Source organism: Callionymus lyra, chromosome 10 (assembly GCF_982586985.1).
Source record: "Callionymus lyra chromosome 10, fCalLyr1.hap1.1, whole genome shotgun sequence".
Taxonomy (NCBI): domain Eukaryota; kingdom Metazoa; phylum Chordata; class Actinopteri; order Syngnathiformes; family Callionymidae; genus Callionymus; species Callionymus lyra.
Window position 1 is genome coordinate 21,061,936 of NC_141827.1, and position 17,149 is coordinate 21,079,084.

The window sequence follows — 17,149 nt, forward strand, 5'->3', positions numbered from 1 at the left end:
GATGTGAACGATCTGACCTGAATTGTTAACCATCTATGCAAATATTGCTTCATTGTTTTTCTTTTTCTTGCCAAAACCAGTTACAGTAGTCCAACCAGCATCTCTCATCCTCTTCATGGCAGCTAACTTCAGGGAGTTTCCAGGAGACTTGAGAGAGCTGGGGCTTAGAGTCTGGGAAATAAAACAAAACAGCTTATATTATTAGGAGGTCACTCAGTCCGTGACATGTGTTATGACTTCATCTTATGAAATATTTTCCATGTGATCCTTTTTATTTTTCCTATCTGCATATTTTGCAATAACAAAGTCATGACTCACAGTATGTACAACAGACTAGATAATACCTTTGTTATTTCAATTCCGGTATTAAACTTACCAACTTCCTAGTGTTGATTTTGTTGCTTGGGATGTAAGTTCTTTGCTTGGGTTGATTTGGAACAAACTATAAAAAAAACATTGTTTTAAAACCTGCTAAAGCACCCAAAAATATCTAACAAACCTAAGAAACTCACCAAAACATCAGTTTTGTCAGAGCTGTCAGACTTGGGATCCAAGTTAACGAAACTTCTGGACCATCCCGTTTCCTTTTCAGTAGATGGAGGAGTTCTTACTCTGTAAGTCTGAAAAATATTAAATTTCAGCAATACATATATTCAAATAAAAATGTACGTTTACAAAGATAACACTGTATGACTTACTTTTATCTTTGATACTCCACCAACACTTCCTTGGCCACTGCTTGTGGATTTTGGGGTCTCTTTTTGAAAACCCTTATATATAATGTTAATCTTAACACAACAAAGCTCATTTAATTGAATCGCATAAAATAAAGAAGTACCTTGTGCGTTGTCGTGGTTGTACGTGAACTTCTTAAGGATGCAGTGTCTGATTCCTATGATCCAAAACATAGTCACATAAAATAAGTAAACAATTGCTGGAGAATAGCGATTTTTGAGGTTTACAAGATTATTAATCTTAAGTGTACGGAATGAAAGTTCAGAATGATGTATGTGAGTACTACAAAAAGGTCGAATTCTTTTCTTTTTTCTAGAATTAATAAGTCGTTAGGTATAAAATAGAAGAAACTTCCACTCACAGTCTTTTTGAAAGGTGCATTTTCCGTTTTATGTCCAGCTCTCTTATATACATCAGTATTAAGACTCTTCAAATAGCTTTTTGGAGTTTCAGAACACTGTCCTTGTTTTTGGATGAAGTCAAATACCTGGGATTTTCAATAAAGGGGGTTCTTAATAAAGCATACGATATAAAAGTTAATAAAAAAATGTATACCGGATTTTTTTCTGTTCTTGAAAGATAAATGGATTTTGCTGAAGATTCTTCCTTCTTCAAGTTGCTCATCTCCTTCTCCAGGTTTTCCTAAAACCATAGAAATTCCTTTAATATTTAAAAGTTCGAAAATGAAACTTGCAGTTAGATGAAGATTACCTTCTCTTTTATTTCTACCGCTAGCTTTTTTTTCAGCTCATCAATTTCAGCTTTTTGCTTCTTTGTGTCTTTAATCTGTTTCCATTGAAATTCAACGAAAACTTCATTATCAAATACACTGTATTTTAGCACCGGTAAATAACATTTAAGTGCACAAATAAATATTAAGGACCATACCAATGTTCTCCTCTGGGTTTCAAATTCCAATTCTTTTTTTCGGATTTCTTCAAGCTCTGCCTCCTTTTCTTCGACCATCTTCACATAGTGATTCTGTTGAATAAAAAAAATATATATATTTTATAAATAAAACAACCAAGTGAGCTGTTATTGGCTGAAGACTTTCCTTATGCTTCTCCATGACAGCAACCATATCTGCTGTTTTGTGTTGACACTTGAGTTCTGCATCCTCCTTGTTTTTGATAGCCTCTTCTGCAGCTTCCCTCAGCTTGTGTAACTTTAAAATATAAACATTAACTTTTAAGCATTTTCTACTGTACATTTAGCAGTTTAGTGAGTATCTCATCACAAATGATTCACCTCATTCTCAAGCTCTTCTACAAAAGCTGATTTATATTCCAGGTCCTTCTCCAGTGTTTTGTTTTCCTCAATTTGATTTTCCATTTTCTCAGACTCCTCTTGGACAGCTTTAATCTTTTTACAAAATACGTCAACACCTCCAAGCAAAGCATATTCCCAAAACTTTCCAGTACCTGGTTTTCCAAATGAGCCGATTTCATGGTCACTGCTTCTATTTCTTTCTTCAGCACATTATTCTAAAACATAATTACAGTATCGGTCACAAAGTGCAACTTCTAATTTTTGTTTAAGATAAAACAAACCTCTTTTTGTAATCCACGGAGGGATCCAAATTTAATCTCCCATTTTCTCTTGAGACTGCCCACCTAAATAAAACACATGCTTTTAGTAAAATGGATGTAGATTCTGACCCTTGATTTATTTGTTACCTTTGTTTCCATGGCTTTCATCGCTTTCTCTTTTTTTGTCAGTTCCTTGTGCCAGTGATCACACTAAAATATTTGTCATGGTATAATTATTTATTAATTGAAAAAAAATGTAATGTATACTTACTTTTTTGTCAAATCTCTTTTGGAACATATTAACGTCTTTAAAATGTTCCTGAATTTTTGCTTTGGTTTGATCAACTTCCTCCCTATACAACCAAAACAATGTAATACTGTGTAAAAGCATCCAGCTGTGTTCTCATTCAAAATAACTCACCTCAAAAGTTTGTTTTCATCTTCCAGCATTTTAATTTCTTTCCTTAGCTTCAATGAGCTTTCCTCGCTTACCTTAAATTAAAATATATGTATTTTTAATTTCTTGTATTGGAAATGGAAACAAAACATTTGTTATTTTAAATCATGTCTCATACCTTCATTTTATCCTGAATAGCTTTTGAGGTACAAGAACCATTCTCAAACTGCTCTTCAACAACTTTCTTTTCAGATTCAAGCTTTTTAAAGTTGCAAGAAAGAGCTTCATAGTCTTCTCTGAAAATAATAAGCGTAAAACAGTCATTTGGAGACAATACTCGAATGATAATGATTTACTCACTGCAGGTGTCTGTAGGCTTCCTTCTGTAGAGCCAACTGGTGGGTATGTTCCTCGGCTTTCTTTTTATTTTCACGCAATAGTTCTTCCAGCTCCTGTACCTCAAGCTAGGTATGGATAAACATCCCAAAAAGTGGAAGATTAAAACAATATTATATTTCCTCAGCTTTTAAATATATGCAAGAGTTTTCTGTAATTATATATGGCTTCTTTTTTGTTGCCAACATTGAATTATCATTATAATTTTTTACAAGGACTTACCTTTAAAATAAAAGCATTTGAGGGAGGATTTTCAGCATGTTAAAATACAACATTGTAAAACACAATGTTACTTACAGTAATTTTCAATCAATTCAATCTTATTTGGAAAATATTTTGATTTATTAATTGATTTTGAGTACCTCAGTTAGCTTGCATTTCTGTATCAGATCTTCTTCTGCTTTCTCTGCAGCTTTCAAAGATTTTCTGAGCAACTCATTCTCTGTGACTGCGCACTGAGCTTTACTCTAACAAAGAAGAAAACAAAAAAAGGTTAATGTTATGTATAATTAACTTGTATATTCCAATCAGAAGAATCTGCTCTCTTACTATAGCTAATTGTGCTTCTTTGGTTTTAGATGAAAGATTTGAATTCAACTCATTCATTTTGCCTTGAAGAACATTCATTTCATCCTTTAGGATTTCAAAGCTATTTGATTTTTTCTCCTAAGAAAAAAAAACATTTGTAGGTAGAATTACAAAATTTAAAAAATGTAAAAATTTCATAAAATACCAGCTCCTCGTCCAGATGTTTAATCTTTTCATTTTCTTTTTCAATCTTCTCCAAGGTTTCTCCTGAGAAGAAAACAAAATTGTATTACTTTTTTATTTGTTAATGCCACATAATAATACTTCACAAGGACTCAAAGACTCACCCAAAACAGCATTTTTCTGTTCAAGTTTCTCATTTGTTTCTATAATTAGATTCTCTTGTTGCGCAACACTAAAATGACACAATGTTAGTATGAATACAAATTGTTAAGATATTTTTCAATAGTATTTTACCGCTGCTTTTCTAAATCAAGTGATTTTTGAAGTTCCTGAACAGTATTGCAGCTCCTCTCCAGCTTATCAGCTATTTGAGTTTTATCTTGTGACAATTTTTGAAGATGTAGGTCTTTTTCCTGGATAATCGTTTCATACTCTGCTTTACTTTCTTCAAGCTTTGTTTGAATGGCTTGCATGCTTGTCTTTCAAAAGAAGAACAATTTTGACAGAAGTGAAGTTAAATTAATAAACACAAAGAATACAATAGACCGTACAAGAGCTGATGTTGTATGATAACCACAGATGTCAAATCATCAATTTCAAGTTATTTTATGTCTCAAGTTCAAACTGTCGTGTGAAACATAAAGAAAATAGCGCCATCTGCTGCCATTTCGTTTTCTCTTTCTTACAGTGGTGTCCCCATACTAAAAACGTTTTGCACTGAAAATGTTTAATCTTTATAAATATTTAAATAAAACATTTACCAAACAGATTATTTTCATTTGTGACATTTTTTGCACATTGCAAAAAATCATACATTATTACAACATAAATTAATCTTGACGCAAAACACTTTAAACCGCACAAACAGTATAACATTACCAAAAAAATAAAATCAATTAAGAGCAGTGTGACGTGACTAATTTTAGGCTATTAAACATTCATCAATGTTAAACAAATCTATGAAATTACAATAATAATAACTTGATCTTTATATCTTTATGGAAACCTTTTGAATAAGAGCACACAGCATTGAAAACTTTCTGAACAAAACAACTATGAGGGAGTTTGGCTGTCCATAGGGAAGCTAGGTCAGTTTTGTGAGAAACAAACATTTGTTTTTTCCAATAGATTTTGACACCTAAAATCTTAAACTTTTTTTCTGAGACCGTAGAAGAAACTGGTAGTAAAATAATGGAATATAAGGATGATTGACATCAAGGTTTGGTTTAATCATTCACTGACCTTGGATTCAGCACAGTCATGCTGTGCAGCAGCAAGTTTTCTCAGAATTGATTCTTGCTCAGTTTTTAAGATCTTCAGGTTTTCCTTTTGTTCATCTACAAAACATTCAGGTTTGTATCCCTCAAATTGACTAAATGACAGTGTTTAAAAAACAAAAAAAATATTGCAATTACTTGTTGAGTCTTGAAGTTGTCTGCAGCGATCTTGAGACTCCTCTAGGTCATGTACAGACTTCTTATATTCATTTTCCTTTTCTTGGAGCAGCTGTTGAAATGTTGCCACCTGGCAAAGTGTGTACAATCAAGTAGTTTAAGATATGTGATTCATTTTTACTTCACAGTAATAACGTATTTTTCTCTCACCTCTTCTTCCTTGAGGGTGTATTGTTGATGATATTTTTCTTTCAGGTTCACAAATTGCAGCAAGCCATCTTTGACTGAGGTTTTTTTTTTATACAAGAAATTGTTTTATGCTTCATATAAATATCACTGAATCTCTTTCCATATTCTACCATTACCTTTCATCATCTCATGTTGATCTGCTTCTACCTGAAGGCTGAGGCTTTTAAATCCTTCAATCATTTTCTAAAGAAAGACTTTCTAAAGTTAAAACCACATGTTTACATCTTCACTAATAGACTTTCACCTGAATAGTTTCGCTGTTTTCTATAAAAAGTTGATGTGTTTCCTCTCGCTCAGATTCAACTAAAGAAATAAATTCACACAGATTAAATGTAGTCTCTCTAATCAATATTCTTTTTCATCATACTTACACAGATGCATTTTTTCTGCTGAGCGCTCAAAGGTGTCTTTCAATATATTACACAGGTTACGAGTTGCATTGTTTCTGAAGGAAAAGAGAAAAAGTAGATCAATGAAACTAAATGATGACTATTTTTGCAGTACCTGTAAAGTATGTGTACACAAAAGCTCACTTGTTCCTTAAATCCTCATTTTCACTAATCTGCTCTTCAAGCTTGATGCTTAAGCTTTCATTTCCAAACTGCAAAGAAAACACAAACATATTCCCTGTAAATAGACACAGATGCCTCACTCTGTATTTCCCTGAGAACAAAAAGCTTCAATAAACAGACTTCAGCAAACACACATGAGAGGAGTAAAGCACCTGCAGCTCTTGTATGGCTTTGCGTTGAGTTTCAATTATTCGTTTGTTCTCTTTAAGTTTTGCTTCCTTTTGCACAACTTCAAAGTCCACTTTAACTTTCCAGCATTTCATTTTCTCAACCTCGTCCAAAAGTGTGCAGTAGAGCTGTCCTGGTTTGTAGTTCTGTAGCAAAGAAGTATATATGTATGTGTTGGATTACATTACATATTGCAAGAAAAAAAACCTTTGTTTTCTTTACAAAAACAGTTGTTCTTTACCTCATCTTGTTGCAAGGGTGCTACTTTCCTCTTGTTGTAATCTTCAAAAAATACAAACTAATAGCTTGACAAAAAAAATCCTTGTTTCATTTGATTTTTAACAGCATCTCTCAATTATACCTACCTTTTCTGTTTGGTTTAGCTGGTGCAACAACACTAGAACTTGGATACGGCATACTTGTACTTGTTTCAAAGACTTTAGTACAGCTCTATACAGGAATAGAAGATATGCCATTTTGTTATTTATCATAAATGTGCATTTTAGAGATTACAATTTATTATATACAAGTAAGGTACCCTTGTCATCCTTGTCTAACCTTAATGGTTTTCTTCCTCTTCCCCTTTACCTTCATTTCAAACTATTGTCTGACACTTCTACCCTCAACATCTCACGCCTCTTCTTTCTCTGCACATATGTCCAACATATACTAATTTCTGATCTTAACCTTCTTAGACACCCCAATGAAAACGTTGTTTTAAACATGCTCCATGGCAGGCGTTATAACTGTCCTACAAATACTTTCTTTCAAATCTGGCTCGAGTCTGACTGATACAGATGAGAGGCTTGAGCTTGTGTTTAAACACACGTTGAAGCTATGTTTGTTTAAACACACCTGCTGCTGAGGCGTGGACTTGTTCATGAAGTCACCGTATTTCTCTTTGGTCTCTTGTGGTATCACTGAAGATACAGGTCCGCTAGTTAACCTAGGAGGAACAAATAACTTGAAGTTGAAGCTTCGCTCTTTGTCCATCCTGAAATGACAAAACAACACAACTTAAAAAAAAAAAAAAAAACTACAACAACTAATGTCTGTTTTATCAAATAAGACACTTAAGTTATGCTACATGTATTACGAGTGCTAGCTAAACAACCATTAGCTTTAGCTTTAATTTTACATAAGTCGAATATTTCCGTTAATATAAAAAACAGTTTTGACCACGTTAATTGTAAAATATAAAAAGATAAGAACGTTAAAAATAATTATATGTCCTTTCATAAATTCGTTAAAAGAGTGGCAGAGTTAGCTTACACTACTACAATTCAGCAGTTCATTCTCAAGATAGCTGTTGAACCTCGACTTTATGCACGACCTGTAAAAAAAAGAAACAAAAACTGGCTAATAAATGACTTAACTAAGGTCAAGTATTAACTAGGGCTTAACAAAGTAACAGACATGTACTGGTCAGCTCCTACCTTTCAGGGCAAAAGTGCAGGTAATGCTGCGGAAGCTAACTAGCGAAGCTAATTCGGCTAATTAGCGAAGCGACAACGTTTAGCTAACGATGACTGTACAGTTTGATCAAGTGAAACCTACACTCGCACTGACGCCTGGATAACTTATAATGTTAATAAAAAACAACATATCTGTAAGTTTCCATCGCCTTTCCAGTATATGAATAAATGTGTCCACAGCAGAAATGCCTAATAAAAGTTGTTAAAATAGCGAAATGCACCTATACTTTAACACAACAAACATTTTTTTTTTACATCTGTTTATTCGTTAAAATAGTAAAATAAATAAATAATAAATAATGCAGTTATTTATATAATTTTCTAATGATTAATTATTTTTACAATCTGTGAAATATCATTTCATTTTGTGTGATCAAAAAACAAACAAACATGTCCTGTACTCTTAAAAATGGTTAATAGTAAGTAATTTTTATTTGTATAGCGCTTTTCCAGACCAGGGTCACAAAGCGCTTAAACAATCAAAACAATATTCAATAAATTATATACTTTAAAGATCAAGATAAAACTGATTATACAACAGGAGTTCCAGAAAATCAAGGAAAAGCCTGAACAAATAAAAACATTAGTTAAGTTATATAGTAAAATACAGCAAGCAGTTTTATGTAATACTATTATATCAAATATTTTCAAATGGTGTAATAAATAAAACACTTTAGAAGCATGAGATAAAACACTTTTTTTTTTCACAAGATGGTTTATTTGCTAGCGTTACATTTGACCCGACATACAGTATTTTTCCATTAGGCTAGTTCACACAATGAGGACTTTCATGATGAGTCTCAACTTGTCGCCCCCACATCAGTCAATATTAATACATCAGCAGACGCGAGGCGGCAGCACGACATGGAATCAAATCCTCATTTAGACACTCATTTTATGGCCTCGTCATCAACAAGAGTTCATTTTTAAATTGTATTCTTGCAATTAAATCAGACAACATTGAAGTTAATGATGTCATTACAAGCCTGGGATTTGAATTGCCGTTTAATGTAACTATGAATCAAAGCACAAAACAAACACAAATAAAAAGATTTTTGCTAAATAATACAAATCAAGAATACAACTTTTCTTTTTAAAAAGAACAACGCAAAGATGGATAATACAATAAAAGGAGCACAACAGTTTAGGTGACACTTTTGTGAATGTTGATAAATATCAGTGCAAGTTAGAATATAGGTAGTAGTTATCGATATTGTGGCACTACTAACAAAAGAAGCAAAATAAAAAACCCTTGTGTTTGCATGAACTGACAAAGATATGTTAGACAGCATCCTCTGTGGTCCTGCTGGCTGAAATGCCCTTTGAAGCAGCGGACCTTTGATCTCTGACCCCGACTCTGGCTCTTCTCTCCTCTTCTTTTTTCTCTTTGTTTAGCAGTCGGTAGTTGAGCCCCATTCCGAGGAAGAGAAAGAAGCTGGAGACGATGAGAAGAATCCCACAGCCTTGGTACGTGTATTTGTAATCGTGATACACGTCCTTGAACTTCCCTGTGGAGACAACAAAAGATGTATTTTACCTCATTTTACATTGTACTAGACAAGTGTAGTTACCTAGCAAAGGTGGTCCCAGCAACACAGGCCCGCACTCGATGATGGTTACCAGCCCGACCGCACTTGAGAAACGCTGGGCTCCCACCAGGTCCATTAGCGTCTCAAACAGCACGGAGCTCAGCCAACCGAAAGCGAAGCCAAAGAACATGGCGTAGATGACGAATCCTTTGTAGTCGACGGATAATGGGGCGAAAATGTGGCACACGCCGTTGTAGAGCACGGCTGCCGCGAAAAAGTACTGAACTCTAGGTCTGACCCACTTGGTGTTCGCGACCATGCCCATGGAGGGACGAGCGACCATGTCGACGAAGGCGAGGATCGACAGTAAGAAAGCGGCTTTTTCTTTGGGGATGTCTTTGCTTTTGGCGAAGTTACTCAGGAACACCAGCGGCGCGAAGAGGCCGAAAAACATGACGATGTTGCCGCTGATGTAGAGCAAAAATCCCCGATGTTTGAACAAAGAAAGGTCGATGAAAGTGTTAATGATCTGAGTCGCACTCCTCCTCCCCACGGTCTTCTCGGCGGGTTTGGGTTTTGGTCCTATGGGCCGCATCAGGGCCCCGGCGACGCAGCAGTTCAAGAGCAAGCCGCCCAGGATGAGGAAGCTACCTCTCCAGCCGAACTTATCGTAGAACCACGTGTTCATAGGGGCCAGGGTGGAGAGGAAGACCGGACTTCCAGCCATGGCGATTCCGTTCGCAATTGGTCGTTTGTTGTAGAAATACTTCCCAATCATGGTGAGGGCAGGATTCAGATTGAAGGATAATCCCAAACCTAAAATAAAACAATAACAATTAGTCATTTGCTGTATTAATGTGTATTCTCTTATTAGGGGTCCCCAAACTTTGTCCTGTGAGGGTCGCGCAACCTTTCCCTTCTCTGATGGGGGTCGGGGTCAGAAAAGGTGTTACAATCGCATGAGTGCCTAAACGGATACATTTTTAAAATTGTTTTCTGGACGTAACCAAATAACCCTTTCCAAGTTATTCACCAAAATGTCAGGGAGTAAACAAAAACACTGATAAAAAAAAAAGAAAAATCCAAATAAATGTGGGTTCTTCACAGAAACAAATGTCTGAAAATATATATAATAACACTATAATAATAATAATAATAATAATAATAATAATAACAATAATATATAAATAGACATTATTACTATTATAAAATATATATAATAACACTATATTTATGAACACATAAAATCAGAATATATAATATTCAAATATCCCTCACAGTAAAGATCTCATGGAATATTAACTCTCAGTTAATGCAACTATAATTGTATCTTTAACCATCAAACCAGACCTTTTTAGAGAGCCAACTAAATCCAGGTAGGTGAAGAACATAACCACAAAAATATACTTGATTTTTTATTTAGCTACTGAAAAAAAAAATGTATCCTCTAAAAATGGATGGTCCTATATTTTTGTCACGCATTGCATATGAAAATTCTTAATTATTTTCATGTAGATGTGCACATTTGTTCAATTTAATCCTGACAAAACAATGACTCACCTCCAATTACTCCGATGCAAAAGTACAACTCCTGCACAGAGTTGCAGAATGAAGCCGCAATGAGGCCACATCCAGCTAAACAGCCTCCTGCCATCATCACAGGACGGCTGCCATATTTGTTCACCAGGATACTACTGATAGGACCTGTAAATCCATAGGAATTAAAATTCGTTAGTTGTGTAGATTTGAATGAAGCTGCTATGCATATGACTTAACACTAGAGGCCGCTAGTGCTACAGTGTTGCGACTGCCGGTCCAAAGTCCTGCAATCATTTTAGTCAGTGCTGCAGTGCAGTAGATATGTTCTCTAACAATTAATGATGTGAACTGTCAGGCACAAACACATATGCTAGTAACAAACTATTTATTTGATGGAGGTTCCTATCATTTGCAAATAGTTAACATGTTTTCCCAGTTTATAAATGCATTTTAAATATGAGGCACATCAAAGTGGTCTGTCTAAATTAAAAAATACCAACTTCTGTTTTTCCCTTCGAGGTCTAGTTTAAATATGCTCCGTAGCACAGGTCGCAACAGAAACCGGATTAATCAGCACGTGTCCATCAATTCAAAGGAGCAATTTCTTAAATAATGAATTAACTGGAAATGAAACGGCAGCTCGCATTAAAAAAACCTCCATCTCACAGACACAACAGCCGGTCTGAAAGAGTATGAAGATGCATGTGGAAGACACTTCTGCCTCCCTGCCAAATCCCGGCATTACCCAACACGCCTAAATAGAAACTGACAGATTTTGTTTAGGGGTTGTCCAGACTCATTTGCCAGCACGATGCAAGACAAAAGGTTTCTAAATTGTAATGCAGCCCGTCTCCACTTTAACAATGAGTTCTTTCCTTCCTCCTTGTTGAGAGAGCTGCTCTGGATGAAAAGGTTGAAGACAAAGTAATGTAGAATATTATGAACGTAATGGATCCAGAATTGGAGGAGTACACGATGCACACAACACTAGATTTTTAATGAACTCCGGCTGATGTGCCCGGAATGTTTAACAATCGATACTCTGCTGTCTCAGCCCTGACAGACATTTCATGCTTTAATCAGTGTATATTTACACAGCCCTTGTTGGCTCGATAGACATCTCTGGTGACTTTGGAACACAATCCGGCAAAGCAGTTATGCTTAAGCTACTTTAAATTCAGTTACAATATCCATTGTAAGATTACATACAAACACCACTCACTTTCTTTAAGTGTCACTTTCACTTTAACGATCTTAAAGTCATATATTCACTGTGTACTGATTTAGAAAATAATAAATAACACCAGTTCTCCCTTCTAATATTTTCTTTCTATAACATTTGCTAATTTAAATAAAATGTGCACTTGTAATTTTCTCCAACTAGAAAAAGTGATCTATTACCAGACCAGGGTTATACATATATTTCAATTTTATTTATTTTATTATACAGGATATTTCTCTTAATGGCAGGATGTAATTTTCAATGCGTCTAAATATTCTTGGTTTAAAAATGATCGACCCTGTGAACAATCGACATATTAAAATAATGATGTAATATTAATATTATTATAATTCTAGGGTTCATTTAGTTTATACATCTGTCTGACAGCAAATACATGACATTTTTCTTTTATATATTAGTGAAAGTTGAGGAAAATATATTTGATATTGTTTAGATGGTTTTCTGTATTGTATTTAAAAATGTCTCATCATTCACTTGTAAATTGCTGATACCAGCTATCTCGGCAGGCTCTGTTCGAGCAGCACTTTAGAAAAGTAAGAAAGTAAGTAAGTAATTTATATTTATAGAGCTCTTTTCCAGACCAGGGTCACAAAGCGCTTAAACAATCAAAACAATATTCAATAAAATTGTCGTGAAAACTAAAACGTCTCCGACCCCTGTGCCAGAGCTCACGATTGAATATGCTTACCTAAAGAGAAAGGCTCTTGTTAGTTTTTCTTTTCTCTTTTCTGGAGGCTTCTTAAGTCAAAGAAGAAATAACTCAAGAGGTCCACTCTGCAAGCCCTCGCTGTTGAAATTGATGCCAAAAAACAAGAGCTTTAAGAGTTTTTGCCACAAGCCCACACAATTCCTTCCATAATCATGAAAGTTTTGTTGATTTTCTTTCTTTTTCTTGCTGTGTTAGTATAATGAAAAATATCCTTCTTGGTAGAGGCATGCGTCACATTTTGAGATACAATATTAATAAATGTGAGCATGAATAAGTGGTCCATGGCATTTACTTTTCATGATACATGAGGCATGAGTTGGAGGCTCTCTCAGTTTTAAATTATGTAGTTATCATAAACGGAAGTGTAATTAAATGGACTCGCCTCCCATCTCCTGTGTTTTCTCAGGGTCAAGGTGACCCGAAGGCACAAAAACAAATGTGTTTTTGGTATCCCTTGGGTTGTCTCTGGGTCAAAGTGAACGTCCTCCACCATTGCAAATATATATCCTGAAGCCAAGGAGGTCCCTGAGATAACACAATGGGTTCAGAGATGGATAAATTATTAAATTCCATGAACTCCAAATTAAGGTATCGAGGATTAAAAATACCTGAATCAGAAAAGAGAAAGCATCCTACTTCTAAACCCTTGAAAGGTTGCAAAAAGTTTTTTATAAAGTTGTGTGAAGTTGCCAAAGTTGCTTGTGTCATCACTTCACTGGTTTATGACACATTAGCGTAAAGCGAAACTGCAGTGTTTTGATTTCAGAGCAGACGGTCTTGAGGGACCAGACAAGCTCCTTTGAACCACTTCCTCTCTTGGATGAATATCATAAATAGTCTTATCATCACCTGCTTGGCCAGAAAGTACAACATCACAGCTTCTGGTTGACAAACAAAAAAACCCCAGTGGTCGTCGCTCTTGAAACACTGGGGGGAAACTGGCAGTTGTACACAAGACTAAAACCCATTTATGTGCTCTGGAGACAGATAATGTTGCTCTACACAATGCTTCAGTCACATCCAACTGTTCTGTTGTCACAGGAAATTGTTAGCTGGAGAAGCAACACCACTCTCCAAGGACAAACAAACATACATCCTAAGAGTCTTACAGTTGCACAATACCACATATAAGCATCTTATCACTGATATAAGCTTCTAATTCTCACCTCCGCCGTAAGTAACTGCGAGCATGATGGAGGAGATCCAAGAGACTTGGCTGCTGGTCACATTGAAGATCACCTCAATCTCTTTGAAGAAGACCGTGATGGACTTAGGGAATGCGTAGGAAAAGCCGATGGAGATGAAGGCGCCCATCACCACCATCCATCCCCATCCTCCTTCAGGCGGGGTGTAGCCGACGGGACCTCCAACGGCAGGTGCCATAGTGTCTGATAGAACTTGTTTCTATTTCAGAAGGATTTTCGGAGGGTCTGTAATAGAAGGAAAAAAGATTATTGTGTTTTTTTAGTTTAGTGCTTTTAAAGTCTCAATTGATTTTTTAAACAACTCAAATGATGCATCTATAGAACATATAATATATATATTATTTATTATTTCTATATTATTTATAGAACATATTATGTATCTCGAGTATATATTTTGAGTTTTTGAGTTCATTATAATGGTACTTTTTAACCACGGCAGCCAACAAATGATTTATTGTAATAAACAATTAAACAATTACACAAAACTCAATTGAAGTACTATACTAAGTGTAAACGTTTTTACCAATTAGACTTTTTTCAATGGGTGATGGAGAAGGATGTCCTTATTGAGTAATATTTTCAGTGTTTTCTGTTGATATCATCGATGTGTTTCAACTAAACGTAAAATTGCCTGCTTTTGGGGTAGAGTCACTTTTGGTTTGGTCTCAAAGCTCAAGCGACAACCAACATATCAGTTCACAAAATATTATCTAGTTGTGCTGTAAGATTGAGACCTGCAACCTAAATTAGGATTACAAATAAATTAAATTAAATTTTTAAACTATGTAAAATTTGTTAATCATGCCTTCACAGAGATTGGCTTCTATAATGTTTTATACTTTGTCTTATTAAACATTAACTTATTTAAAATTAACTTCAATTTATTGTCCTTTTTATCACAAATAATTAACTTTTATTTCATAAAACTTTACAAATTGTTCAGTAAAAACAGAACAGTATCTTGGAAAATGTTCCCCTAATTTGGGGGATTTTTTCTAAAGATCGCCAAAAATCAAGCAACTATTCAAAACCAAACACAGCTAATCTGTATTACATATTGCAGTAGGTAATCCATGTGTCTCTTTCCTGTTAATATTTAATATAAAAGATTTGGAAATGACACTTGACAAGGGGGGAGAGGATGAACTGATAAAAAACTGGACGTCTGCTGAACCTGGTGGAGTTTGTGGAAGACAGCATGGGCATGTCAGCAAAGCTCTCATCCATGTTGGAGAACTATCTCGCGCCCCTTATGAGACTTAAACATCACTGAGCGGCTCTTTCAGTGACGGATTGAAATATTCCCAGAGTGACTTTCTCCAGTACCGTTCTTAGCGACAGCGCGTTTCTTATACTACTTCATTGTATGAATTCCATTTCAATCGTTTCACAAAAAGCTGCTTGACATTAAAAAAAATAAATCTTATTTTCAGACTATAACACGCTACTTTTCACATGCTATTAATCATGCAACTTGAACAACGGTTACTAGCGGTTAGTGGACACTGGTAGGCGCTCTAGCAGAAATGAGACTTTAGTCAACAGAATTTTGTCACTTTCTTCATTCTGCACTTTGTTGAGAACTTTTTATTAATCTAAATCTAATATCGCTATACTAGAGATTGAAACAGAGGTTCTTCAACATCTAGCTTTTCTAATTTTTCTTGGAGTCAATTTCAATTGACCTTAGTATATTAAAACCTATGAACAGTTTTAATAGAAATCACGCAGAACCGGTCCATGATTCATTATGAAAAATCCTCTTTTGTATTTTCCAATTGCCATTTTCATAATTAAACTCATGAATACTTGTATAATAGATTTCAACCTTTTTGTTATATTGAGCAAAAAGGTTCTTTGTTGAAGCAGAATGAACTCCTCACCAGGGTTCACCAAGTAGGATGTGAAGATGGTGTTTCAATGCCTTTTAAATTTCACCCTGTATGCTTCCTTGACCTCCCACTGTCTCACTTCAGAAGTCCTGATGAATACCGAGGCGAGAAAACTTTGTGCTGTATTGTTTACACTATGAAGAATCATCGATTTGACGGTGATTCTGGTAGGATTCTCTCAGCTCAATAGTTCTCTGGTCCAGTGTGCGTGAAGGTACACTGTTTTTCCACTGGATAGACTTGATTTGCTTGATGCATTTTTATATTGCTTTAAAATGCATTGTACACAGCATTGGTAAGCTGTGGGCGGTAAATATTTAATGTGTTTAAAAACTTTTGTTATTGAGCTGGGATTGTATCTGCTGCTATGCAGCTATAAATGTGCCTTCTTTACTGTGGCGCCAATGTTATTGTGAAAACTGGAAATAAATTAAACGTCAGTTAGTTTTTTTGTGTTTTATTAAACGAATAAACTGTTGTTTTGGAGAGGGGTACGATTTAATACATTTATACAAGTAAGCAATACGTTATACTGGCATGTTTTCTGTTTTTTTTTTTATTGACATGGATAACAAAAATAATTAAATCATTTCATGAAAAGTAACAATGTCTTAATGTACCTACACATTGATTAATCTAAGAGTGATGACGGAAACTATTCAACACTAAAATAAATTTAAATCAACCAACCTTTATGCTCCTTATAAAATAGTGTGAAACCCAAGAGGAAGCAAAGATATTTCAGATCATACTGCTCATTATTGGAACTTTGCATATGCTGGATGTTGTCCAGTGTTTAGCCTGATATTCAGCATCCTTTCAGATTATTAGTAAAATTGGTAAATTAAAAATTAATTAAAAATCACTACCTGTATTTTATTTTTAACCCCAGTAAATAAAAGACTTCCATCCAACACATACATTAATTTTTACATTGACAACTATATAGAGTGGAATTTTCAATACAGGAAATTATAAAGACATCCAAAAGTATTATCTTGGTAATTTGGTAAATTAAAGGTTTTGAACTGTTGAACCAATAGCTGATAATAGTCTAGGAGAGGCATTTGGGAAACTTAAACTGTTGATTAGATAAGAAATAGCACACAAATAAATAAATGCGTAAGACGATCTGATTAAATGGATTAATGCAAAAATAGTAATTTACTATTTAAAAAATAGTAAAATGATAGTTTATACTCTGAGTCACAGAAGTGGATCACTCAAGTGAGCTTTACATTTATTCCATCTAACATTAAGTTCTAATTTGAGCAAAAGTCATACAAAATTTCCAAATGTAACCTTTCCCATCAGTTTGAGGTCCATCATTACTTAGATGCGAAGATGGTCTTAAAGCCTCATGAGGAGCTGCAGCTTTGGTGATAAATAAGTGTGATAACAATCTC

General features: G+C 34.8%; 1 protein-coding gene across 1 annotated transcript; it reads right to left on the reverse strand.

Moving 5' to 3' along the window:
* Positions 1-3: 3 nt before the first annotated feature.
* LOC148070943 (uncharacterized) lies at positions 4-14,029 on the reverse strand. Its single transcript, XM_087800817.1, has 27 exons — positions 13,813-14,029; positions 10,716-10,859; positions 9,198-9,971; positions 8,983-9,134; positions 4,063-4,247; positions 3,933-4,000; positions 3,791-3,852; positions 3,607-3,723; positions 3,420-3,524; positions 3,022-3,125; positions 2,840-2,957; positions 2,686-2,756; positions 2,536-2,617; positions 2,412-2,474; positions 2,286-2,348; positions 2,157-2,219; positions 1,984-2,097; positions 1,790-1,900; positions 1,624-1,716; positions 1,447-1,521; positions 1,291-1,377; positions 1,097-1,222; positions 839-892; positions 699-770; positions 513-620; positions 377-442; positions 4-171 (listed from the first exon to the last, which is right to left on the reverse strand). Exons 1-27 carry the CDS (start codon positions 14,027-14,029, stop codon positions 34-36), a joined length of 3,432 nt encoding a protein of 1,143 aa, XP_087656943.1. The 3' UTR covers positions 4-33.
* Positions 14,030-17,149: the final 3,120 nt, after the last annotated feature.

What these genes read in the sequence shown, in the direction of transcription:
- LOC148070943 (XM_087800817.1), bottom strand. Translation starts at nt 14,029, where the DNA reads ATGGCACCTGCCGTTGGAGGTCCCGTCGGCTACACCCCGCCTGAAGGA. An exon ending in CTTGATTTAGAAAAGCAGCG is followed by an intron (nt 4,001 to 4,062) that starts GTAAAATACTAT and finishes GTGTCATTTTAG; the next exon opens with TGTTGCGCAACAAGAGAATC. An exon ending in CTATTCAGGATAAAATGAAG is followed by an intron (nt 2,757 to 2,839) that starts GTATGAGACATG and finishes TTTTAATTTAAG; the next exon opens with GTAAGCGAGGAAAGCTCATT.